The sequence below is a fragment of the Cyprinus carpio genome, chromosome A8 (assembly GCF_018340385.1).
Source record: "Cyprinus carpio isolate SPL01 chromosome A8, ASM1834038v1, whole genome shotgun sequence".
NCBI lineage: Eukaryota > Metazoa > Chordata > Actinopteri > Cypriniformes > Cyprinidae > Cyprinus > Cyprinus carpio.
In genome coordinates this window covers 17,118,506-17,144,060 of record NC_056579.1, presented here as the reverse complement: position 1 = coordinate 17,144,060, position 25,555 = coordinate 17,118,506, and the positions used below count along the sequence as shown (strand labels likewise).

At 37.2% G+C, this 25,555-nt stretch overlaps 2 protein-coding genes across 5 annotated transcripts in view; one reads left to right on the top strand and one right to left on the bottom strand.

Annotated features, from left to right (window-relative positions):
* The first annotated feature begins 2,376 nt into the window (after positions 1-2,376).
* Positions 2,377-6,142, top strand: LOC122145937 (glycine-rich cell wall structural protein-like). Its single transcript, XM_042762550.1, has 2 exons — positions 2,377-2,928; positions 4,684-6,142. The coding sequence occupies exon 2, from the start codon at positions 4,695-4,697 to the stop codon at positions 5,244-5,246; it is 552 nt and encodes a 183-aa protein (XP_042618484.1). The 5' UTR covers positions 2,377-2,928; positions 4,684-4,694; the 3' UTR covers positions 5,247-6,142.
* Positions 6,143-6,526: 384 nt separating this feature from the next.
* Positions 6,527-25,555, bottom strand: part of LOC109074695 (coiled-coil domain-containing protein 92) — a 28,006-nt gene continuing 8,977 nt past the window's right edge. The window contains exons 1-4 of one of the 4 annotated variants that reach the window (XM_042762549.1): positions 23,172-23,529; positions 15,833-16,055; positions 15,002-15,040; positions 6,527-8,186 (exon numbers count right to left, since the gene is read on the bottom strand). In XM_042762549.1, coding sequence (XP_042618483.1) covers positions 7,309-8,186; positions 15,002-15,040; positions 15,833-15,968 — 1,053 coding nt within the window. In that variant the 5' untranslated portion in view covers positions 15,969-16,055; positions 23,172-23,529 and the 3' untranslated portion in view covers positions 6,527-7,308. Of the gene's footprint in view, positions 8,187-14,998; positions 15,041-15,832; positions 16,056-21,777; positions 23,139-23,171; positions 23,530-25,555 lie in introns of those variants that run through there. The other 3 variants (XM_042762546.1, XM_042762547.1, XM_042762548.1) reach the window with 3 other exon arrangements.

Sequence of the window (25,555 nt, the reverse complement as noted above, 5' to 3'; positions counted from 1 at the left end):
TTATTGTTGGTTGTTGTTCTCCTGTTCTATGTGTGGCGGTGTATTTTATTTTTGATGTCTGTTGTGCTGAGGTTTTTTTTTATAAATGTGGGGGGAGGGGGGGAGGGGGGTGTGGAGGATGAGAAGCAGGTAAGATCTAACTTACATAAGCAGACCGGAGAAAGTATGGGTTCTGAAGCTTTGAATCAGTTCATGAGTCACTGTTTCAACATCTGCTGACATCTGCTGGTAAAGCGTGTAAATGCAGTGGAAAGTCAGCTACAGTGACACAGTACTGTACTTTGTAACAACATAAAAATATGCCTTCAATTTCCAGTTATAATAACTTAATATTCAATGTCCAGATTTATTTTTATTATTATTTTTTTTACATAATTTTTATACTAATAAAATATTATTGTCTCTATATATATTCGTAACCTCAACCTTTTCAGAGGACCTTTGATATTGGCTATTTCTGTTTTTTTTTTATTTTTATTTTAATTTTTTTGTTTTGCTGTAATTATGACAAGGCTGCTTGTTTTAAATATTAAATGAATTCACCAACAATTCCTTTATATATATATAAATATATATATATATATAGATATATAGATATATATATATATATATATATATATATAAATTTAAAGAACTATAACATAATATTCTACATGAAATAAGTTTCAGTTTACATCTTGATTTTATTTTTATTTAATGGTTATTTTATGGTTGAGTTGAATTTTTTTTTTTCAAATGGCAAAAATGTCTAATTTTTATTTTAGCTTAACCTGCACTAAAATAAACTGAAATAAAAATTAATAAAAGCTAGATCTGTATCTAATATATATATGCTGCCAGGTCTTTTGAGTCTAAATGCCATGTGACTGCTGACTGAAGCACCACACAAAATGATGTCATGACAATGCTAATTGGCTGATAGCACCACAAGACGCACAGTTACAAGCCCTTCACTAGAGACTATCCTAAGCTCTGACGTCAATGGCAGCAGGCAGGGAAAAATATCCGTTTCATTTTTAAGAGACCTCCAAAGCAATGATGCATTAAAAGCGACAGTCAAAATCATTTTAAATTACCTTCTTTGTGGTTTAATTATCCATACATCTCTTTCTGAATAGATACAAGTATCTGCGGTGTATCATTGAGAAGCAGCTCCAGTGTTCGCCAGAGGGCTCCAGCTGTATGTGACAAGCACTTGCCCTTCTTCATGTCAATCAATGGACTTCCAGACAGAATTTTATCAGCCCCTTCTGTCCTAAATGATTGTTAACCCTTAATATGCATTGATATTTGCTGACCAGTGGATGGTACATCTTATTATATAAAAATTCTTTGTATATTTTTCTCTACATTTTTTGGTGCTGTAGGGAATCACATGCAGGTACAATAATATAAAAGCACATTCCACTAAACCAGGGAATTTCATCATCCAGTGATCACTGGAAAGAGCAATTATAATGAGAAGCACAAAGTAACAAAGATGAACGCTTACAATTTTAGTATTATTTGTTTGGTTTAACCCATTTAAAAGGGTGATAACTGACTGATCACATGTTGCATGTTTTAAGAATATATATGCGGTCTGAGCCAACCCAGTCTGATTACAACTCCATTTGACCAACGTCTCATTTAGACAGTGATATTTGTACCAGAATGGTAAGAAGCAAAGTAAAAGACTGTGAATTTAAAGGATGATTGAAAACGGAGTGAAGCAGCACAAGGGATTGTAGCGAATGAATATCTGAATGTTGTTTGGGATGTTTGATTAAGTGAGTTAGTATGGCTAGTGTGAATGTTTGGGTATCTGAAGGGTTGCTACGAAAGAGCTTCATATTTTTCTTTTACATTTAGACTCCCATTCACACCTATGACTGGCCTCTGTGTTGTCATACTTCTGACATTTTATCTGGCATGTGTTTATATGATACTGATTGTAAAACTGAGAATATGGTGATAAATATATTTAAATAAAATATTATCATCAGAAAATTAGAAAAGCTGTTTTATTTGCACTTAATTGCATCTGTTACTTGTATGTATTTGAGCATGTCTGTCAGTGTTGAGATGTGATAATATGGAAGATTAATTGACAGTGTGCATATGTTTAGCTATTAAAACATACAACAAAAAGAGGAATATATATATATATATATATATATATATATATATACTATAGTACATATACCATTTATAATGGTTATAGATTTATATATTTATACAAACACACTGTATAGTAACAATACCACATATGGGATATCATATAATAATATTATATTTTGAAAAAACCCCATATATATATAAGTTTATATTGTATATATATATATATATATTGGACCCCATATATACCTTTATCAACCCAAATATATATTGCTTTTGACATATTTTTTGTTGATTCCATTCACCACTACAGATGTTTACCCAACCATATAATGGCTTCCGCGTCTGAGAACCACAGTAAATATGAAAAGGGTCCATTGGTTTTCTTTTACTGGCAAAGATTTTTTCAGCACAAACAATCTACCAGCAAAGAAAGTCATTGTGTGAACGTGGAACTATCAGTCTTCCACATGCTGTGACTGCAGGTCGTCTCGTGAGTTACCTAACCAGCATCTCTGAGCTCATGGAGAGATACAATCACCACATGACCGACCCCACAGTATGACCCCTGGGCCTAAAGACGTTTGCCAAATCCACAGACCGTCTTAATCCTGTTGATGGATTAGAGTGATATTCTGATCCTACACCGGTGAGACGGACCGACGTAAGTTCATTTGCTCAACCAATCAGAATGAGCAGCAGTCGGTTAATGCCACTGTGTACGTGTACTTGTGTGAGTTCTGACTCGTACTCGCATCCATTCAAGGAGGACAAGACTTGGACATCATCCTGAACCCTCCAAAATACATTTCATCCAGATACCTGTTCAACGTAAGTCAGTGTGCCCTCTTCATTTTTACCATATTTTATAAGAATAATTAATATGATTATTTTAGCAATATTTCTAAAGAAAAGTATATCTTTATAGTGGAGAATTACATACCAATGTGTGATATTCCTTTGTTGAATGCTGTATTTAATTTTTAATTTCTAAGGCTATTGATGCAGAACTAATACTTTTATATGTAATATGAAGATAATGGTATAGAAAAAAAACTATTCTGGTGCAGTTTACAGTATTCTAGAGTCATTTTAGAGTGATAGTCACCTTGCGGTAAAGGTTACCTCATAATTGAATCATTTTAAAAATGAACATCACCTTTGTGTTGCATTGGATTGAATGATAACCAGACACTGAACTACCGGATTACTTTTCTAAAGCTTCCAGACTGGCGGCCTCGTTTCTGAAAAGATCATGTACTGCTCAATTCATTGTCTGACTCTAGATCATAACATATAGAGATCTATTTGTGTTACGCTGTCATCAAGCAGCAAAATGAGTCAATACAGATCTTCATTTAGTATAAAAAAATTGGCAGTGTCAGTTTTTTTGTTTGTTTGTTTTTTGCTTCCCAAATAAACAAATACAAATTTTAAAATAATTAAGCTTTTTTCATATTTTTGAAATAAATATTTTTTTGCTCACCAACATTAGTAGATCAACTTTTGATTTTAATAATGTATTAGTAAATGTTGGAATCAACATTAACTTAGATTAATAAATGCTTTGTAAGTATTTATTGTCAGCTAATGTTAACTTAACTAATGTTAACAAATGGAACCTTATTGTAAAGTGTTACCAAAAGTTCTGTTAAATTGTAATAGTATTTCACAATGTTCCTGTTTTTACTCTATTTTTCATCAAATAAATGCAGTCTTTGTGAACAAAGAGACTTAAATTCCTAAATATTTAACATTTTTGAGCGGTAGTGTGTGTGTATAAATATAGATACTAGTTACATAAACATTGACACTAGTTTGACCAACTAGCAGTTGAATTTAAAGTTATGCCCAGTCTAGAAGAAAACAAAATAGATGGCTGACTTTTTAAGACTAGTCTAAGCAGTTTATGCAACCTGCCCCTGATGATGATGTCATACTGAAAACATTTAGTCAATACATGAGCGCTGTTGTATTGTTATGGCCTCTGAACTTTGTCATTTTTTTTTTCTCAAAGGACATTGCAGGTTTTTTTTATTATAATAAAATTAAGATTACTTAAACATCCTTAAAAAGACTCTTAAAATATTTGTTTTTAGAGGATATATCTTGAATTATTGTTTTCCCTGGTTTTAAAAACAGAATCGTCTCTCAAATGTATTAAACTTATGCTTAAACAGTCAATAACCAACAGGGTTCTTAAGATCAGATATCCTCTGAAAACCATTTTTAAAGAATATATCTTGCTTTTTTCCCCTTATGGTTATATATTTTTTTCTTACAGGAATACGATACATAGCTGCTTTTTTTCAGATAAGAGCCTATAGACATTTTAGAAAAAAAGACCTCCCTAATTTCTCTTTCTTGACATTATTGCCTTTCTCTATATCCTTCCTTCTAACACCTTGTCCTCTGAGTCCACTAATCAGACAGATCTCATTGTGACTGATGAGTCAAAGACTGATTGGTTTTTTGGACTATGTTTAGCTCTTTGCTTTCAGAGAGTTTACATGCACAGCCTTTAATTGTTACCAGACTACACAATACATGTGGCTTCAGTAAACCTCTGCCCTTGTGTTTTCACAGAATCTTCCAGGATGTTCTCTCAATATAAAATCATCTTGTTGATGAACTGCCTGCTACTCCTGACTGTGATGTTTCCTGCGGTCCAGTCACGTCGGGGCGGGGGCTTTGGGCGTGGGGGAGGCCGAGGTGGAGGATGGGGTGGAAGCAGCTCCGGTCGCACAGGATGGGGAGGAGGTGGTGGACATTACCGTGCACCACCAGTCCATACTGGAGGCTCCTCGGGACACAGTGCTGGGAAGGTAGCAGGGGCAGCCGCTGCCGGAGCTCTAGGGGGAATGCTGGTCGGACATGGCTTGAGCTCCTTGGCCCGACCTGGATATGGGTACGGGCATGGCTATGGAGGTTATGGAGGCTATGGTGCAGGGTATGGGCACGGCCACGGCCACGGTCACGGACATGGACATGGACACGAAGGACATGGTGGTGAGCATTCAGGAGATCATGTTCACAACGAGACAGATGTGGATTATTACACAGATGCTGCCAGTTCTGGACCTATTTATAGCTGCGTGACAGTTTTTGGACTCGTGATGTCATTCTTATTTGGGTACATTCTGTCATAAAGGACACTTTGGCACTTGGCATGGGTCAGTCTTGGGCACTTTCTTGCATCTGTCAATTCTTTCAATACAAAAACAATCTAACAAAATAAAAGCATTTTAAAGCATTCAAACACTAAGAAAAATGAAGAGCAATTAAACCACTATCAAGGATTTCATCACACCTGAGGCCTATGTTCATGATCTCTGCCCAAGTTTTGTGTTAAACTGACAGCTGGAAAATAAAGGTTACATTTGCTTGATTGGCATTTTGAACATATAGACTTTTAAATAGCTTCCAATGTTTCTGTGGGTTTTTTTTTTTTTTTTTTTTTTTTTTTAGCTCTGAAGCGAGAGTTATGATGAGCATATGCCTGTAATTTTTTTTTCTTCAGATTGATGGTTTTTATAAATGAATAAGGTAGATTTTTTTCATGATTTAGTTCATCTGAATAATGGAGTTTTTTATCATTTAAAATATATGATGTTTGTATGATGAAGGCATGTAGTTTATCTTCTAAAGAGATCTGCAGAGCATAATTTATATATATATATTTCCTTTATATTTACACAAATGTGCATTGATTGTTCTCTACTGAACCGTTTCAACCTTCACAATGATTGAAGTAATCTGTTTGTTCCTTCCATTTACGTCAGCGAACATTCAAAATAAAACAAGGCTTATGGTAAAATCACGTTAAACCATAATAAGCTTGACGAAGTGTGCCGAGTCAAGAGCAAATCTTGTTAAAGGGCTCGGGCGCTCTCTATCTCACTTCCCCGAGGTCTTTAACAAGCAGCTGATTGTCTTAAACAGAAAAGATTCCATTGCTTTCGCTTGTACACCTTCTTAGATCTGTTTATCAGTATGTATATTATTTTTGTACTGCTAATATAAAATAAATATACTTCCTAAAATACTTGATGCTTTGTCATTTTTCATTCTGTGTGAGTGATAATGTGGTTTGATTTAGTCAGAAATCCTAGATTTGGAATCCTAGATAACTGGGACAAATTGTGACTGTATTAAATGAACTATTACTTTGGTCCTAAAATTAGACTGCATTTTCAGATGTGGACATGATATTGACAAGCTTTTGGAGTTTTACATGCAAAATAACCCTAACAAATAGCACTTAAATTCTGTGTTTAGAAGTAGGTAGGAGTAATTTTCTTGTATTATTGTAGCTGCATCTTTTTTCATCTTAAACAATGTATAACACATCTTTAACTTATTTTTTATATATACTGTATATGTTGAAAGATATTAATACAAGCAAGCAAAACATGATTATAAACTCAAGTGACCTCTTTGAGACCTTTGATTGCTGTAGGTCTTTAATAAGGAAAAGCAGGATTGTTCACATTAGCCTGTAGATATGTGAATGAAAGGGGAAGGAGAGTTGAAGGAGAGTGGAGATTCCAGTACAGCTGCAGTGCTCATGAATAAATATGAGTAGATATGAATATGCATTAGAACATTAAATCAGCAGGCAATGATGAGATTTGGCAATATATGAGTGTGTGTTTGCACCTTGAGTCAACCCGGAGCAGGACATCAATGACAAGAAGAACAGAAAGTTGCTGAAAGTCAAATGGGAAAGAAAAACAAACAATTGGCATGCTCACAGTTCTCCTTCTCAACCGACGTGAGACAAAGTAGTTACTCAAATGACCATGAACAAAAGTCTTTTACATCTTATTTTAGTTTATACAGTGTTGCATAAAAAGCAGCAGGACATACAGAAGCTCTTGCTGCCATCCGTAGTCTCTCCATCTTTCCCTTTAAAACACACACATATTCTCTCACTCACAAAACCAGTCTTTGCCTAAATCTTGTTCACTTGCCAGTGTGTGTTGTTCAGCATATCCCAGGGTTGTGCTGTGCTATTGTGCAGTGTGTGTTTGCGTTTTATACGTTTATTGACTAGGTTGTTGGTGATATATTGATGATTTCAGCATCTGTATCCATGTTTGTGTGTTTTCACAGTCATAAAGATCTCTGCATATACTGCATTGGTCTTAATACGTCTATATTTATATACTATCTGTTTTAGGATGTGTAAATGTGCGCCATTTGTCAGTCTTAAACAGTTCTGTCTGCACTTGAGCGTTTGCGAACCACCTGCTCCCCATTGACCTGGTCCACTGCGAGGGTCTCCACTTCCGCCTGTTGCCGGGCTGCACCTCCACCTGCTGAGGGCAAACGGTGGATCCGATGCGCCACTCCTATATGCACGTTAGCACGGGCATGGGGTCCCTCCCGCGCTGGGCTATTCCTGGGACTAGGGGGCAAAGGGGTGTGGGCGGGGCTTAATTGTGCAGGGGGTGTGGCTGAAGAAGCAATGGGTGGGATTACAGAGGGGCGTTCCCGCAGCACCGGCTGAGACTCTACAGGAGCCCCGGGCTCTCTGGCTTGCAGGAATGGTGTGGGATCTGGCATGGCATCTACCGAATCCCTCAGTACCACCCTGCGGCCGTCTGTGGCGCCTGACCGGTACAGCTCTGTGTATTCAGAGTGCAGCGGCTGCGAAAGACTTTTGCGCATGCGCCTGCGAGGGGTCTCGGGTTGCCGGACGTCTTTGTCGTTGCCCGAAGCAGCAGGAACGGGAGGAGGGGTGGGTTTGAAAGTGCCGATGGGGCTGACGGAGGGGCTTATACTTGCCGCCCCACCAGCGAGTAGGCGTTTTTTGGTAGCGTGGAGCTGGGAGGTGAGGTAGGCAATGGTGCTGGCTCTCTGCTCCAGCTCTCCAGACAGCACAGCCAATTTATGGCTCTTCAACTTTAGCTCATCCAGGTACTTCTTCTCTCGCTCACGGATGGTGTTCTCCAACACCGAGATCATGGCGTTCTTCTGCTCCAGATCTCGCAGGAGCTCTGTGTTTTCCTGCTCTTTAGCCTTCAGCTGAGCCTCCAGCTCCTCACAGCGCTGATGCAGCTCTCTGCAGCGAGCCTCACCATCATCTGAGAGAGAACAAGATGTAACATACAAACATTTAAAAGGATGCTACGCACAAATATACATTCTATTCTAAGGCTCTTCAACTACAGTCCTGGAGGGCCAGTGTCATGCTGAGTTTAGCTCTAACCCAAACAAAACACATCTGAATGAGGTTATCAAGGTGCTCAGAATGACCTGAAAATTAGATAGATGGGTTAAACTGGGATTGTACCAATGTCTGCAGGACACTGGACTTCAGCATTTTAAGATTCTTCACCAACAGGCATGTTTGATCACTTGTGAGTTATGATTCTGTGCTGATCACTCTGCTTGCTTAGAAGTCAGCTGTCTATCTAGGAAAAGAAGCTATTTGCTAGGTTTAGAAATAAAGTTGTTGTGTTTAATTCATTGTATGTAATAATAAGATGTTTTAAAAAGAGAGATTATGCAAACTGACTGAAACATTAGCCTGTAGAGGGCAGCAGTGAGCTGTGAATCAGCTATCAATAAACCAATTACCTCTGCAGAACCAATGGCTATGAAACATCAACCCCTTTTCCTACACAGGAACACGCCACTCCTCCCATAAGATCTGATGTTAAGCTTTTGTTGTATTATGGGAAAAGCTCATTTAGCTTAGCTCAGCATTGATTTCTCCATAAATTTAGCTGGATAAACACACTGTAAACACACAGATAATTCTGAAGCATCTTATTGAAAATCACTGCATCATTAAAAAACCCACATAGGTTATGTCATTCTTATTAATGTCTTAGATTGTTAAAGACATGCATTTAGCAGCCAAACAGGGTGGGGCTGAGACAGGCACCTTGGAGAGAGACTCCACACACTCATAAAGGGGGAATGAAGCACAGACCCAGAGACAGAAATCCTATCTCCTGTTACAGTGCTAATGGATGTGAAGGTTGTGGGAATAGCAATGTCTGTCTTTATTGACCTTCAGCTTTGCAACAGCCTAAACAATGGCAAGCGAGGGAAGATTTTTCTCTCTCTCTTACTTACTGTCTTGCTTTCTCTAAAGTTAAATTTATCATGCTTCACTGGCATGACAAAAAAGTAAACATTTTTAATTTCAAAATAAAAAATAAATAAATAAACAGTATAGTATACAGTAGTATATTGAGTAAAAATATAGAATCACAAATGTCTAATTTAACCAGAAATATGTTGTAAATTTAAATTTGTGCAAAACAAATAAAATTAAACAACAATAGACAAAATGGCATATAAAAGTAGCGTAGCAAAGCAAAGCAAAACAAAAGCATAGCAAAACTTTCTCATACTAAAGTCATCTGGTACACTTCATTTGAGATATCAAGGGTCTCAGTTCTATGTGATCTCTCTAATTATTAAAATACACATGCAGAATAAGCTCATTTTGGAGAATGACTCATACTCATTTTATCACTTTCCCTGACTGCTTCATTACCACTTAGCAATGGCCACACCAGATAATGAGGTCACCCTCAAATTCACACACAAACCCAGTTGGACAGCCATAATACATCCACTAGACACACTCCAGCACAGTCATTTGAGGTCAGATCGACAGCTTCAGTATGAGAGAGTGTTTACAGGTGAAACTGTGATAAGTATACTTCATTCTTCACAATATCACATGTCACAGTAGAGAGACAACAGATGTCACTCTTATCAGCAGTCGGTGGTGTAGTTATCGGTTACGGACATGTAGTTTAAAGTAGCAAATTAGCTCAAAAGGGAAATGCATATAAACAATTACAATTAATTATAATTATTTATTACAATTATTTATATCAGCTGCCAGTAGTAACTATAGCAGAATTAATATCACCATCAACTATCATCTGTTTGTCCAGCGAACATTCAGTGTAACTTCATATCAAAATAACTTTCTACAGTCCTAATGCATTAGAGCAGGGGTGGTGAACGCCGGTCCTGGAGAGCCACAGCCCTGCAGAGTTTTGCTTCAAACCTAATCAAACATACCTGAATGAGCTAATCACAGTCTGTTTTAATTAGGGTTGGAGCTGAACTCTGCAGGGCTGCGGCTCTCCAGGACCAGAGTTCGCCACCCCTGCATTAGAGCATGTAACAAGATTAGCAATCCTCAAACGGACATTATCCAAAAGTGTAACTTTTGCACAAAAGTTTTATTAACTAAACACTAACAAACTAGTCTAACAAACACACGCACACACACACACACACACACACACACGCACACACACACACACACATAACATGCATACATACACAGGGGAGTTAAAGTTGATGAATTAAACCGCTAGAGAAACCAGAGAATGCAGTTATGGAAAATGAGTCAGTTAACCACCTGAGCAGAAACCATCAGAACTATAAAGGGGTCTACAGCTTATACTAAACCTCGGTTTCGTTTAGTTAAATGTACGATACTTGCATTGCCTTGGCTGTTGAACGAGCATCCGGATGCAGTCTCAGATAAAAGTCTTGATGGTTTGAAGGTTTGGTGGTGTTGGAATTGCGATCACGTTGATAAACCCCAAAGATGTTACTCTGACTTGGGGATGATTGGGAGAGTTCTCTCCCTAATGAAAAGTTGCAACATGGCTTGCTGCAGCTTTGATGTCCTGCCGGCACGGGGAGGCCCCGCGGGTCGCGATCGGACTAGAATATATGAGAGGCAAGGAGATAAGCTCAACAAAGAAGAGAAAGGAGAGAGGTGGGTCACTGATGTGAGGCCTTTTAACTTCTATGGGGGTCACACCTCCAGGGACTCAGTGAGCCAATGGTGTCAGACTATCGGAGGGAAAGTTTACAACTCTTCGTCTTCGAACATGTTATTTTGCATACGCAACTGGATTGGGTGCTAATGCAAAAACTATTATAGATTCTTAGAAAACTAATATGTTGCATAGGTATCAATATGTAATATACAAAATCTGAATTCATAGATATCAACATGGTATAGGTGAGGTTACATTAACTAGCATGCATAAAACAGTGTACAATACAAAAGACAATATACAGTACAATAATCATAGACACAATCTTCTGGAGATATTCATTCATAGAAGGTTTTCTATGAATGAAAAGAGAAGAGTCCATTTTTATGTGCATTATGGGGTGAGAGTTGCTCTTCCCCCATTTCCCCAAACCAGTGTTTTCAGATGATTTGTCATTGTTTGCCATGGAAACCAGAGGCCTGATCTGCCTTTCTGGGGTGTTAGTTGCTCTTCAGGGGTTGTCCACAGAACTGTAACATGTAGTTTGCTTTTTTGGGTTAGTGGGTTTGCTGGATTATTCATTAAATATAATGAATAATTGTGTGTCTGACTGGTCCAAACCCTACATATATCACCCCTTTCAAACACTGTTGTCAATCCAGTGGCATCTGCCACTCAAGGCTGGGAGACAGTGGTGGCAGGAGGGCAGCAGGTGATCTGTTCAAACATCATCAGAAGTCTGACGTTTGCTGTGTCGCTTTGCTCTTGTGGTGGCACTGACTTGATGTTGCCTGACTGGTGTCGGAGGAGCTCTTGCTGTTGGGCACAGGAATCGTTGCTCCATCCAACGTTGTCCTGGGTTGTCCATTGGTTTACGAGATGCTTCTCCCTTGGAGGGGTCTGATGCAGTGTTATATTTGGGTAAGGAGTCAGAAGTTCTCTCCTTCCCAGTACTCCTCGGTTGAGTTCTGTTCAAGGAGCTCTTTTGCTAGCATCAGGAGCTCCTGTAACTCAGAAGTAGGTGTGTCCAGCTTTCCTTGTGCAGCCTATGTTTGGAAAGTGTGTGGAGGGAGATGTTGTTGTAGACGGCTGTTGGACACCCTGTGATGTTTGGAGCGTGAGAATGCCCTTTTCCATGGATCACCTTTAGTGGAGGCCTTGTGCTTGTTAAAAGCCTTCTGTGTCAGGTCAATGCAGTTGTTGAATAGGCATCGTGCAGGAACAGGCTATAATGCCTAAATGGTGACTTACAATGGGGTGGAGGTTTTGGAGGAAAAGGCTCTTGAAGCTGGTGTCCTTCTCCATCCCAGGTTCATTGTGAGATTCCGAAGTAAGCTCGTCAAAGTCTGTGATAGTAAGCATGGAGAGTTTCATGCCGGCCCTGTTTGGTGGCTAGAACAGCGATCAGTCCAAGTTCAAAATCTGGGTCTGAGAATTCTTTTTTGATGACTTGCTTTAGCTGCTGGTATTCTGATTGGTATTCTGTTGAGCCAGGAAGTGTCGCAGCTCTGGGCTAGAGGTGATCCAGAGCAGACATTGTCTATCTTGGTGGTTTACACTTGCCCAAGACTGCAGGTGGAAGTCAATGTCTCACATGTATGTGTGGATGTGGTGGACTCCTGCAAGACCTGGTTTGAATGTTGGGATGTTTCTGGCTATTCGGTTGAGGTCTTTGAGTGTTACTTAAGGTGTCATTTCAGAGTTTGTCTGAATTGATAATTTTTCTTCTGTGGCTGCAGAGGTTCTCAGGAAACTGACTGAAGTATCTGTCAGAAGGCTTTGGCTCCCCCCTTTTTATCTGTGTACATATGAAGATTATATGTCTTTCCTATGGGGATATGGAGCGAGAACACGGCTAGCAATGTTTAACCCGGGATGTGTGACATCCAGAGTGTGATTACTGCACCGTCACAGTGTGCTGGTGGCCAAATAATGCATGCGGCAGGAACACAGAAACTACTGCATAATGTTGCAACCGGTTGCAAGCCTGACAGTGCTGTGCGGCTAATGGTGGCGGTGCTGGTGCTGTCATGAACATAATGCGATGCGGGTTTCACACTGTGCAGATGAACACGAAGGCAGCAGTAGCACTGTGGCAGGAGTTTCGTCTTCTGTACACGACTGACTGCTGCTGCTTTGAGACTGCTCATACTTACCGGAATGCTGCAGGGAAGGGGCAATCCAGGCACCGACCTCCAGATGTTCATACCTCAATGGCAAGCTGTAGATGGCTTCTTGTAACTGAAGGAGAAAATTCTGAGTGCGGGGGAGCCATTAGTGGCCAAATTTTTGCCCACAAGATTTCGTAAGGCTTCAGTAAATTAGAAGAAGGAAGGGATAACCCCAAAGTGACATCTACAATGACACCGACTCAAGAGGGAACCAGTGTTATCAGATGATTTGTTAGTGCTTGCCATGGTAACCAGAGGCCTGTTCTGCCTTTTAGGGGTGTTAGTTGCTCTTTGGGGGTTGTCCACAGAATTCTAAGACATAGTTTACTTTATTGGCTGAGGGTGTTTTCTGGATTATTCATTAAATATAATGAATGATTGTGTGTCTGATTGGTCCAAATGCTGCTGTTACTCCAGTTGACAGAAAGTGCAGAGTTTAAGTTGGAACAGAAACAATCTCTGTCATTATGTGATGGCTGAATTAAGAGTGATTTTTGATCTTTGAAGTGAGAGGAATATGTTATCCTCATTTGCTAAATCTAAAGTGTTTTGATGCATGGCAGTGGTGTTGGTCTGAAACATCATGGCTATTGTTAGGAACATGAGCGTGGGGATGTAGTCAGCAGGTTGCAGATGATACATTAGCCTTTTGAATTAGTGCTGTATTAGCGTAGTCATTCATAATCTAATTTCCTGTGCTAGACACGTATCTGGCTCACATCAGCCACATGTGCGAACACAAACAACAGCCTGTCCAATCCTACATACACTAAACAAATGTGAAACTAATTCATTATAAAGTAATACTTTATAATAATAATATAATAGCTAATAATATTATAGCTCAAGTGGTAGAGCATTGCGTTAACAAGCGCAAGGTTGGGGGTTCGATCCCCAGAAACACATGATAGGTAAAAATTGATAGTCTGAATGCACTGTAAGTCGCTTTGGATAAAAGCGTCTGCTAAATGCATACATTTTAATTTTAATTTTAATTTAATACTACACAGTATTTATCTGCTTGGTAAATTGTTGCCAAATCAAAATTCTAACTTCTTAGATTCTCCAGAAATCTAATCTACATATTAATCATTATTATAATATAAAAATAAATATTGTGAGATTGTTGCAGTCTTTGTCCTGGTGTTTTCTTTCTGTTATAATGGATTGTTTTTCTATTTAACATTTTTTGACTTTGCTATTTTTCTTAGAAGTGAGACAATACAAGAATTTCAACTCCAAAATCAATATTTAATGTATTTATTTGTTGTAGTTATGTAACAGGATAATGTATAGTCAGCTGGTCTTTATCATGTAAAGAACTTTGAAAGCCTCCAAGCCTTCAATGTTTTGCCTGGAAACTGCATGTCTGTGGGAACTATGTTGAGCATTCAGATGCCTAAATATTTTATCAGTGCCTTGTGTGTTTGTGTGGAGACTGAAGGGCCAACATATATTAAACAGAGTGAAAGAGAAAAAAAGAGAGAGGGAAATGGCAGTCCCTGTGGGCAGCAGGGGGTCTATGTGTGTGTGCTTGCTGGGTGGGTCGCTGGTTGCCAGGTTACATGGCACGACTGTGGAGGGATATGTGCAAAGAGGGACACAGTTTCTTTGCAGGAAACAAAAAAAAGTCTTATTTACAACCTGCTGCAAAGAGGGAGCAACACAGCGGCATATAAATGAAGAGACTGCCAGACAAAACAAGAAACTAAAAATAAATATGAACAGCATTTCTGGATGTTTCCATTTGGCCCTCCTCCTGCTGGTTGCATGTCCATCTGTCTGTGCGTCTACCAGGCTGTCACAGATTTCTTTTAACAGGTGAACATGTGGTTGACAAGTACTTTGACAGCATCCTAGCAACACCTGATACACACAGCCCCCTTGCATGAACATTTTGTTCTAACCCCATGTGAGTGTGAATGCAGCCACATGTAAAGCGTGTGTGAGAAATCTTACCACCTGGATCAGAGCTCCGCATTGTCAGCTCATATGTCAGGTCTGTGAAACACAAGAGAGGACAGAAGGAGTGGACAGGACGACAAAAGAAGAGTGTGACAGAGAGAGAGAGAGAGAGAGAGAGAGAGAGAGAGAGAAGATCATATGTTAGACTGGCAGCACAGAGCATCACACTACCTTAAATGACAACAGTTGAAGATCACATGACACAAGACATCACCTGAAACAGGAGGAGATCAAGAGAGTGAGAGCAAAAACAGAGAAACGGTAACACAACAAAGAGTCAACCAAGGATAAAAGAACATGTGGGAGTCAGTGGGACTATACAAACAACATGAAACGTCAAATTCTGTAGTTTACTGAATACTGAGTTTTGTTTTGTTTTTGTTGTTTTGATTTTCAGTTGGGTTTTGCTGTACTGTTTTGTTTTTTGTTTTGATTTGTGCAATAATGAATCACATACAATAGCACCACAAGTAAAATAAAATAAAATAAAATAAAATAAAATACTAGATGAATTAATAAAACAATAATGAATCCACTGTAAACTGACAATAATTTATCTTTAATTTATTTGAGCCATTAAATAAAAGAGACACTCAATTTTTAATGAATATAGTGCTTAATTTACTGTAGACAGTTTACAAATGAATAATGTGTGTGTTTATGGATGCTTGCTAGTACAGTTTTGCTGTAAGTTGCAGTCACTACTTGATGCTCAGTGTAATGGCGTGTGTTTGTGTGTGTGTGTGTGTGTGTGTGTGTGTGTGTGTGTGTGTGTGTGTGTGTGTGTGTGTGTGTGTGTGTGTGTGTGTGTGTGTGTGTGTGTGGCACCTGTGCAGTGCTGCTGTAGGCGGCGGATCTCAGCATGAAGGCCTTTCAGTGTATTGGCATGGTCTTGTTGCAGGAACAGCAGGTTCTTCTGTGCACTGTGCAGTTGATTCTCCAAGGTAACACTCACTGAGGCCATGTTGATGATGATACACGGTCACACACTCACATGTATAAATAAACTCACTCACTCATTCACACCTCCACATACACTAGCCCAGGAGACCTGTAAACACAAGAACAGAAAATACTGATCACATACACAGATTATTTAACCTTTTGACAGTTATCATTCAATTACTTTTAAAAAAGCTCATACATAAAGTTATATTAGCCAATTAGACACCTAGCTCCATTATTTCAAAAACACTGATATTATAAATATATTAAAATTGGCAATATTGCAAAGCTAATATGTGACCCTGGACCACAAAACCAATCTTAAGATGCTGTGGTATTTATTTATTTTTAATGCCAAAAATTATTAGGATAATAAGTAAAGATCATGTTCCATGAAGATATTTTGTAAATTTCCTACTGTAAATATTTCAAAACTTAATTTTTGATAAGTAATATGCATTGCTAAGATTTTCTCAGTATTTTGATTTTTTTGCACCCTCAGATTCCAGATTTTCAAATAGTTGTATCTCGACCAAATATTGTCCCATCATAACAAACCATATATCAATGGAAAGCTTATTTATTCAGATGTTGTATAAATCTCAATTTTGAAAAATGTACACTTAAGACTGGTTTTGTGGTCCAGAGTCACATATATTGTTTATTAAAAGTCGTTTATTATTTTTCATGTTATGGCCAATACAGTGTAAAAACAATTTTTCAATGTTGTAAATAAAACAAAGGTTACTGGAGTATATTTTACAAAAAATACTATTTTCTTTCTTTCTACTAAAGGATTGCTTGTTTAAATCAAATTTCTGTATGAATTTTTTTCCTGCATTACATTTTTTCAGTGTAGCTTGCTGATTATAAATTCTATACTTTTTTAGAATAAATATTAAATATATTTCTAGTTTTATATTGATCAATATTAAAAAAACACCACAAACTAACAAAAATGAGTTTTGCTAAAGCAATGTTAAATTATTACTGATTATGAGTACATACACATATAAAATAATTTCATACTGTATATACTCTCTCTCACTTTTATCAAAATGATACTGATAAAAGACCTAATAACCACCAACCAATATGGTCTATTGTGAATCCCAACATTATCAAAAGCATTAGCAGTAAAACATTGTTCTTGAATAACAATCCAACAACTGTTGACTGCTCATAAATCTGATACACGCAAAACGACTGACAGACAGAAAGTGCCTCAAAGTCTTCTTACTATGACTATGACTGTTGTCTCCAGTCACATTTTTGCAGCTTACAGAATCAGGGCGACCACAGACACAAGTGTGATATTTCAGGACATGTAATTCAGATCTGTCAGGTACTGTATTAGGGACCTTTTCTGAGTGACATTCCATTAAAAATATCACTTACAACATCTTTAAATAAACCTCTTCTGAGACATCAGCATCAAGATATCTGCTACTCTGCAAGACCCAGAGTACATGACACAATACATCTTTAAACTAATTCAACATAACACCAAAATCACTCTTCCTACAGACATGTGAGGTCACAATTCACCAGCAGCCAAATATAGATGTGACTGTTTGTGTGATCAGGAAAAGCTTCCCTAAAACTGCACATGTGAGATGTTTAAAATAGAGCCACAGCCTTATTGTGAAGTCAGAAGACTGTCATACAACACAAACACAAATACATTACTGCAATCAAACTGTTTAATCCAGTTATCACTATCCCTTCCCCAAATCATCGTCCCTCTGTCTGAGAGGACAAAGAGCTACATTTATCTAATGACAGCATAATGGTTGGACATTACGTAATGCCTTTCAGATGAGGCAGAAGCAAGGGAGAGTCTGTAGGTACCGTTTGTGTGAGTATTGATTAAAGGGGGTGAACACAAGAGAAAGGCTGGTTTCCACAGACCCTGCACTGCTCAGGCATCATCTCCCATCCCAAAGCACTCTTAAAGAGGTCATATCATACATATTTCATCATTTTATTTTTTCCCTTGAAGTTTTTTGATCCACTTTAAATTTAAGTAGGGCTGGGTGATATATCGAATATTCATGGTACTGTATATCACAATGATCCTGCTGGTGAATGAAATGAAGCGATGTTGTAATTATCAGTGATATACAGTAGTGTGCTTTTTATCTAGCCATTAATTTTCTGTGAGTAGTCTTCAATCCTTTCTTGTGTTGAAATGTTTTAGTAGCATCATTTAAAATAAAACCAGTGTTTGGTTAAGTTTGATTAATTTCCATGAATTAGTTTAAATTATTCATTTTAATAATGTAGTTGTCATCACTCTAACGTGTTCATAGGAATCTCTATATGGCATTTTTCATATATTAACATATACAATAATTAATATAAATATATACAGTATATGCAGACTACTGTTTAAAAGTTTTGGGGTCAGTTGGGATTTTTTTTTTTTTTTTTAAAGAAATTAATAATTTTATTCAAAAGTGTCAATAACATTTATCGTCAAATAAATGCTGTTATTCTGAACTATTTAATCAAAGAATCCTGAAAAATGTATTACGTTTTCCACAAAAACATTAAGCAGCAAAAATCGTTTTCAACATTAAAGACCAGCAAATCATCATATTAGAATCATTTCTGTAGAATTACAGTATGTGACAATAAAGACTGGAGTAATGGCTGCAAAAAAAATCCAGTTTCACCATCACAGAAATAAATAACATCTTTCAAATATTAAAACATTAAAACGTTATTTTAAACTGTCATAATATTTCACAATTTTTATATTTTTAGTGTAGTTTGTTTATGGGTAACACATTTGTTAAAATTAGTTTACTACATTAGTTAACAAACTAACAATGAAAAATACTGAGCTAACATGGAGTAAAAAAAAAAACGGTTGTGTTTTTATTAAATGTTAATATAGATTAATAAATACTGTAAAAATGTATTGCTCACTGTAATGATAGTTCCTACAAATAAACTCACTTGTGGGCTAATGTATTAATCAAAAACCTTGTTTAATATTTCTGCTTCTCCCAGAAGATAAAAGAAAGTGTCCCCATCATGACTTCTTAAGAAAGGCTTTGATTTAGTAAAAGGGTTCTCATAAAGCCCTGTGTAGTTTAAATTATTAACAGAGATCGTTTTAAGGTAGACTCTCTCCTCTGCGTGTACTTCCTCCTATCATAATGCACCCAATAAAAGAGATAAGAGAATGCCTCACGGGTGTGTAGTGGGACCGCATTGCTAATCATACTTCACATTCATTCTGCTATATGATGAAAATGAGCTACCTGCTCTCATGCAGAAAAACGTGACGCTACAAAATGTGAAAAATGTTACTGCGGGAACAAACTGCTGCAGTTCCCGAGAAATGAACACCAGTGATGCAGAAGTTGTACAACTATCAATTAAAATTGACTTGAATTGTGAAAGTCTGAATTTTGGGTTAAAAAACTTTATTTAGTATCTAGGTATGGATAGGATTATGGTCAGGCTTAGTGATAAGACAAAATGCATTCCTATTGGATATGCTGGTTGATTTATAAATCAATAGAACACTATTTAGACTTTTAGACTTTATAGGAGAAAATCAATCACTTTTAGCTCCACTCGGTGGCCATCTGCAGTGATTTATACAGCAGCTGATTTCAGCTTTGCAAAAACATGCATGGTCACGTTTTTCTCATGAGATCAAGCTGAAAACGAGACAACATAGCAACCAAAAATGGTATGGTCAGAGAACTGTTGGTGTGGTCATAAGACAGGAGCAGATGCCTTAAACGCACTCTCACACTGACAGAATAACCACAGCCCTCCACAAGACAGACACAACAAAAGAAAGGGAAAAGCAGCTGGTTGGATGTGCTCTAAAGTCTGAAAGGGAAAACAAAAACTGTGGGTTTGTGGGGGAATAAAACATATACCATATACATATATAATATATATATATATATATATATATATATATATATATATATAGATATATATATATATATATATGTGGGGGAATAAAACATATATATATATATATTTGAACATGGACAGTGAGGCTAAAAAGAGGGTAAGACAATGTTCGAGGTAGACTGGAGTCAGTGGAACTCATGAAAAGCCTATGAGCATGAATGAGTAATGCCAGGCTGTGCTCACGCTGGGTGCGGCACAGAGAAGACTGTCAGTAGACTCTGCCACGCTCTTTTATTAATTCACTCGCTGTCTCCCTTCCTCATGTGTCCTCTCTCTTTTTCTTGCCATCTCTATTTCTCCTCATACAGTCTATCAAGCAATAAAGATGCAAATGTGAAGATTCTGCTTTCTGTAAAACAAAGAAACGCACTACCAACAAACAGGGTTGGGCAAAATTTAGAATTTAGAACAGACTCACTTTCAATTAAGAGTCACAACCACAACCTACAGGAAGTTGAATCAGAATTACAGGGAAAAGGAACTTACTGATTAGCAATTCAAAGATATTCAACAGTCACATAACAGGGGATTATAATTTGTCCAACACCGGTTTTGCCACAAAATATAATTATGTTATTTGCATCCATTTTAAACAGTGGTGGTCCATGAAATGAAAATTGATTTATTACTATTATCATTCAAAAGTTTGGGGTCAGTTTAGATTTTTTTTTTTTTCTAATAATAAGTCTCTTAAGCTCACCAAATCTGAATGTATTTGGTCACAAATACAGTATAAACACTTATTATTATTAAATATTATTACAATTTAAAATGACTGTTTTGTATTTTAATATATTTTAAAATGTAAGTTATTCCTGTGATTGCAAAACTGAATTTACTCCAACCTTCAAAAATGTTGAAACCCGTGATTAATATTTAATATTAAAGTATTATTTATTATTTATTAAAGTAATATTTAATATTTTTGTGGAAGCTGTTATTTTTATTTCTTTTTCCCCCCAAAAGAACAGCATTTTTTTTTTTTTAAGTATACATCTTTTGTAACATCAGAAATGTCTTTACAGTCAAATCTGATGTATTTAATGCATCCTTGCTGAATAAAAATATTAATTTATTTCTGGGGGGGGAAAAAACTAAATGACCCCAAACTTTTGAACAGTGTATAAAACTTTTGAATTTTTAAAAAATATATAAATGAAATAAAACTGCCGCATAGGTGTAATTTCAAACAGCGATTCCCCATATGTTCTGGTTATGATACACATTTATGGGAAATTTAATGCTCAAGACTGCAGCTACATAACAAATGTGATTTGCTTATGAAGTTTTTTAATAGTGTTCGGTAATGGTGAGGCTACTAGGCTCAGTGGAGCAAGCAAAAACTATGAATAATTTATGATTAATGAAAAGTGAGGCATATGAAGGAGTTTGTATGCCTACTATGAACAATATCAATATTGTGCAATGTAGTACCAGGCGAGCTACCTACAGTATCAAGTTCACTATGTAAGAAAAGCCAAACATATGGAGCTGGTTAAGTGCAATGCAAACATGATAATGAATTAGTTTTCAAATCATGCACTATAAGTGTTTGAAGGTCATAAGATAGTAATGTGTAAAGAACTGAATAATAACTTTTCATTAATCTATAATCTGCCCTTACTCATAATTTGTGTAAAAATTTTGGTGTTTTGCATATATAGGTACATTTGTAGATTTGTAAATGTAGGTAGAGCTATCTTAGCACACAGGCATCCTAATTGGCACTACCTAGTCTTTAAATCCACACAATATTTCAAAAGATAAACCTTGTAGTAATAACCAAATCATAACACACTTATTTACAGGCTGAGGCATCAAGTGAGCATATGAAACAAAGTGCACCCCATCACCATCTGTATCCCACTTATCCATCTGCTTACCGTAAATTAAGCGTTAAATCACAGACGCTGAGAGCACTGGTCATCTTTCAGAAGTGATATTCCATGGCGTATGTGAAGACTCACTCACTCAGCCCTTCTTTAGGAGCCATTTATGGGCTGGTAGACATTTTAGAGTGCTGATGCTGAGATTTGCTCTGATCTGACTGATGCTGGTCCCTACAGTCAGAGGGTGAGGCCTCCCCCGCCCCGCTCCACACGAGACAAAGAATCCCCCTGACATTAGGACTCAACCCTGTTGTTCTTTCCCCCGTACTATCTCTCATTCTCTCCCTTAACAGCTCTCTCTCCTTCTGTAGCATTAATAATCAATGAGGAATGAGCTGCTGCTTTAGATGAGACTCTAGAAACACTGTTATGTCCTAGTCCTGATAGTCACTTCGCACATACAAACATCCAATATCCAGTGCTTCAGTATGCAGTCACACCCACTACATACTCCTGCATGATGTAAGCTATTATGATGACGTATTGTGCACGGCACAAAAACAGCAGCAGGTTAATAGCAACTGATTATCAGTAATTATTAGAAACGTCAGTGCTTTTCATTTGTCTTATTAAATGACCACTTATTAAGTACATGAAGACAATACAAAAATCATGATAAATAAAATGTGGGACTTTCATGGCAGCATCTGATTGGCCAGTGCACATCAACAGAAGCACGTGAGAGTGGCCGGGGGTGAGCAGGATCATAAGGCAGGACCTGCATTGCGGACAGTGCAACAATCAACAAGCTAAACCATCTTTCTAAAAAATGAATATAATCACATCAGAAGACATTTACAAGGTTAGAGACACAAGAAGAGGGTGTGTAACCTGTAAACATTGAAGAAACGACAACACGTGTCCAAAACAATACTGCATATGCAACTGAATGAATAGATTTTCATATAACTTAATGACTTCACAAAACTGATTTGAAGCATCAATAAAAAAAGATCACTAAAATAATTGATAATTACTTCAAAGCTGTTCATTTTCTAAATATTTAGATTATAAGCATGATAAATAAACATGAATTATCTCAAATTCATTTCGCTCCGGGATCAACCAGAATGTGGCAATGTCGAAAACGTTTTCAGTGACATCTATATGCCACTTTATAACACCCATCTTCACAATAGTCTCTAGTTCCTGTCACAATAATCAGCGACCGGCTCATTCGAGTATAATAATCTCATCCGTCCGAAAATACGCAACAAGCAGTGAACAATAACCACCTATATTGATGCAAGTGCTAAACTGCGTACTTGAAGTCTACGTGTCAGAGTTGTTTTCAATAGCACACAGTACAGCAGGCTTTCTTTGAGAGCATCGCTTGTTTGTTTCAGCCAGCGGCTCGAGCGCGAGCAGGTGCAGCGGCCGACACCTACCAGAAAGACGGGCTGAGATTAGAGTATGTCTGATGGGTGGAGATGGGGTTGGTTCTGCTGTTTGCGGGATGCCGAGATGAGATATTTGCTGGGTTTTGCCTCCTCACTGGAGCAGAGAGAGAGAGAGGGCTGTGTCTGTCATCTCCCGGAGATACAACACTAAATAAAGCGGTGCATGCCGGGATACTGAGGAAAACACGCACACGCGCGCACTTCTGAGGGCCTCTGGCGCGGGTCAAACGCAGGTACACAAGTCTGGTCGTCTTAATGTTAGTGCCGAGTTGATAGTTAGTGCCGCCTGACAGTCAGATGCAGTGATATCTGACGAATTTAAGTCGATGACGAATTAATTGTGTCAACCGAAATGTATTTGACGCAAAGCGTCATCACTATAGAAACATGATGACGTTCAGCGAGCGCTCGCTTTACAGGTCAAGAAGATAACTATGAAAATTAAAGTTTATATTGACCTCAATATATCATCTGTATCACATACAGTATGAGCATGTGATTTGAAAAGGAAAAATCTATGTAATGATTTATTTCTGTTATTATTAAAAAATTAACTGGTAAACTCTATAAAAAAATAAATTCTATTCAATTCTAATTCTATTCTAATTCTACTCCAATTTCCAGGCAGCACTTTTAGTTATTTAAGCCTATAATATATTTAGTTATTATTGTTGTTCTTGTTGTTGTGATTACTGAGTTGAATCGTTTTTGACAAGAAGTTTGACAATCTGTGCTGTTTTTGTTTAATTTCTTTTCAAATGTAATTATATGTATGATTATATCTAGTTTATAATGTTCTCGGTAAGAAAAATATGCAAAACTTGAAATTTCACACATTGCAAACAGTGAAAAAAGTCTCCAGAACCACTGTTAGACTAAGTAATTTTAGAAGACACAACAACATAACTTTCATAACTTTCATTAATAAGTCATTGAAAACATAAGTTATGCTTATACTGTAGTAACACTAGCTAATTTATGAAAACACATTATTATATATATATAATTAATAATATTTGAAAATAAATAAAATAAATAGAATATTCAGTGTTTCATTAATGTTACATTTCCTTGTTTTTCCCAGTGTTTTCATAGCATTCAATAACAGCAAATAAACTTACAGTTCAACACTTATTTTAATGCTCATATAATACAGTATGTCTTACTTTCGTATAATAATGGTCTTTCACATATAAAACTAACACGTGTTCTCAGTAGTCTATTAAAGGAGTTTTTTTCCCCTTGACACCATAACTGTTAATAACTATTTAATATGCCAAGTTAATGTTAGCTAATTTTACACATACTGTTTTGGTTAGTGTCTGATCATGAGAACATGAGGAGCATCCGCTTGCCAAAATATAATCTCCTGGATTAGTCAAATTATAACAGCCTTCAAGTGCAGACTGGAACTCCATCAAGAGGAACATTCCACAACAAAACCAATTTATTTGAGCAAAGCCTCTACATTTTCTGAAAACACAAAACAGACATGACCTTCATAGTCAGATCTCTGATGTTGCCCAGTTTAAATACAATTTCAGCTAATTTGAGGCAGTTGTACAAATTAGAGTTCAAAGCAACATCAATTCGATGCTCAGTGCAAAGCCAGTGGGGAGTTATATTCACTAGTGTTCTAACCTTTGCAACAAGAATCAGTTCATGATTCTAGAGCAGAGAAAGCCCACAAGAGAGCAGTGTTTTACCATTTCACTCAAACATTTGCCTTTGACCTGGCATATGAAGGCGAACTAATACAATCCCTCTCTCAATGCCACTGACAAGTTCATATTTCAGTAACATTTCTCATATGCAGACAGGCATGACTCAGTGAGACCTAAGTAGAAATACACTGTCATTTTCCAAAGAACAATTAAAGGAACAGTTCACCCCAAAATGAAAATGTACTCACTCTCAGGCCACCGGAGATGTACAGTAGATGAGTTTGTTTGTTCATCTGAACAGATTTCGAGAAGTTAATCAATTTCTCACCATTGGATCCTTTGCAGTGAATGGGTGCCGTCAGAATGAGAGTCCAAAAAGCTGATAAAAGCATCACGTTAATCCACAAGTAATCCAGTCCATCGATTTCCAGCTAATTTTCATTCATTGGTGAACTATTCCTTTAAGGCTAGAGCAAGCTGTGATTTTTGCAAAAGCTTTTTTCATATAACAAACATCCATCCATCTAAAACTTGATCCACTTTGTGGAACAAAAAGTAGCTCAATCTTGTCTAAATTTCTGCTTTTTCATCACTCGGTTTAATTGGTAGAAGTCAGACTGTTCAGACTTTGCATCATAGGGTTTAAATTACATTTAGTGCACTTATTTAACCAACAGCAGTTGACAAGCTTCAGTCTGTGTATGGTGT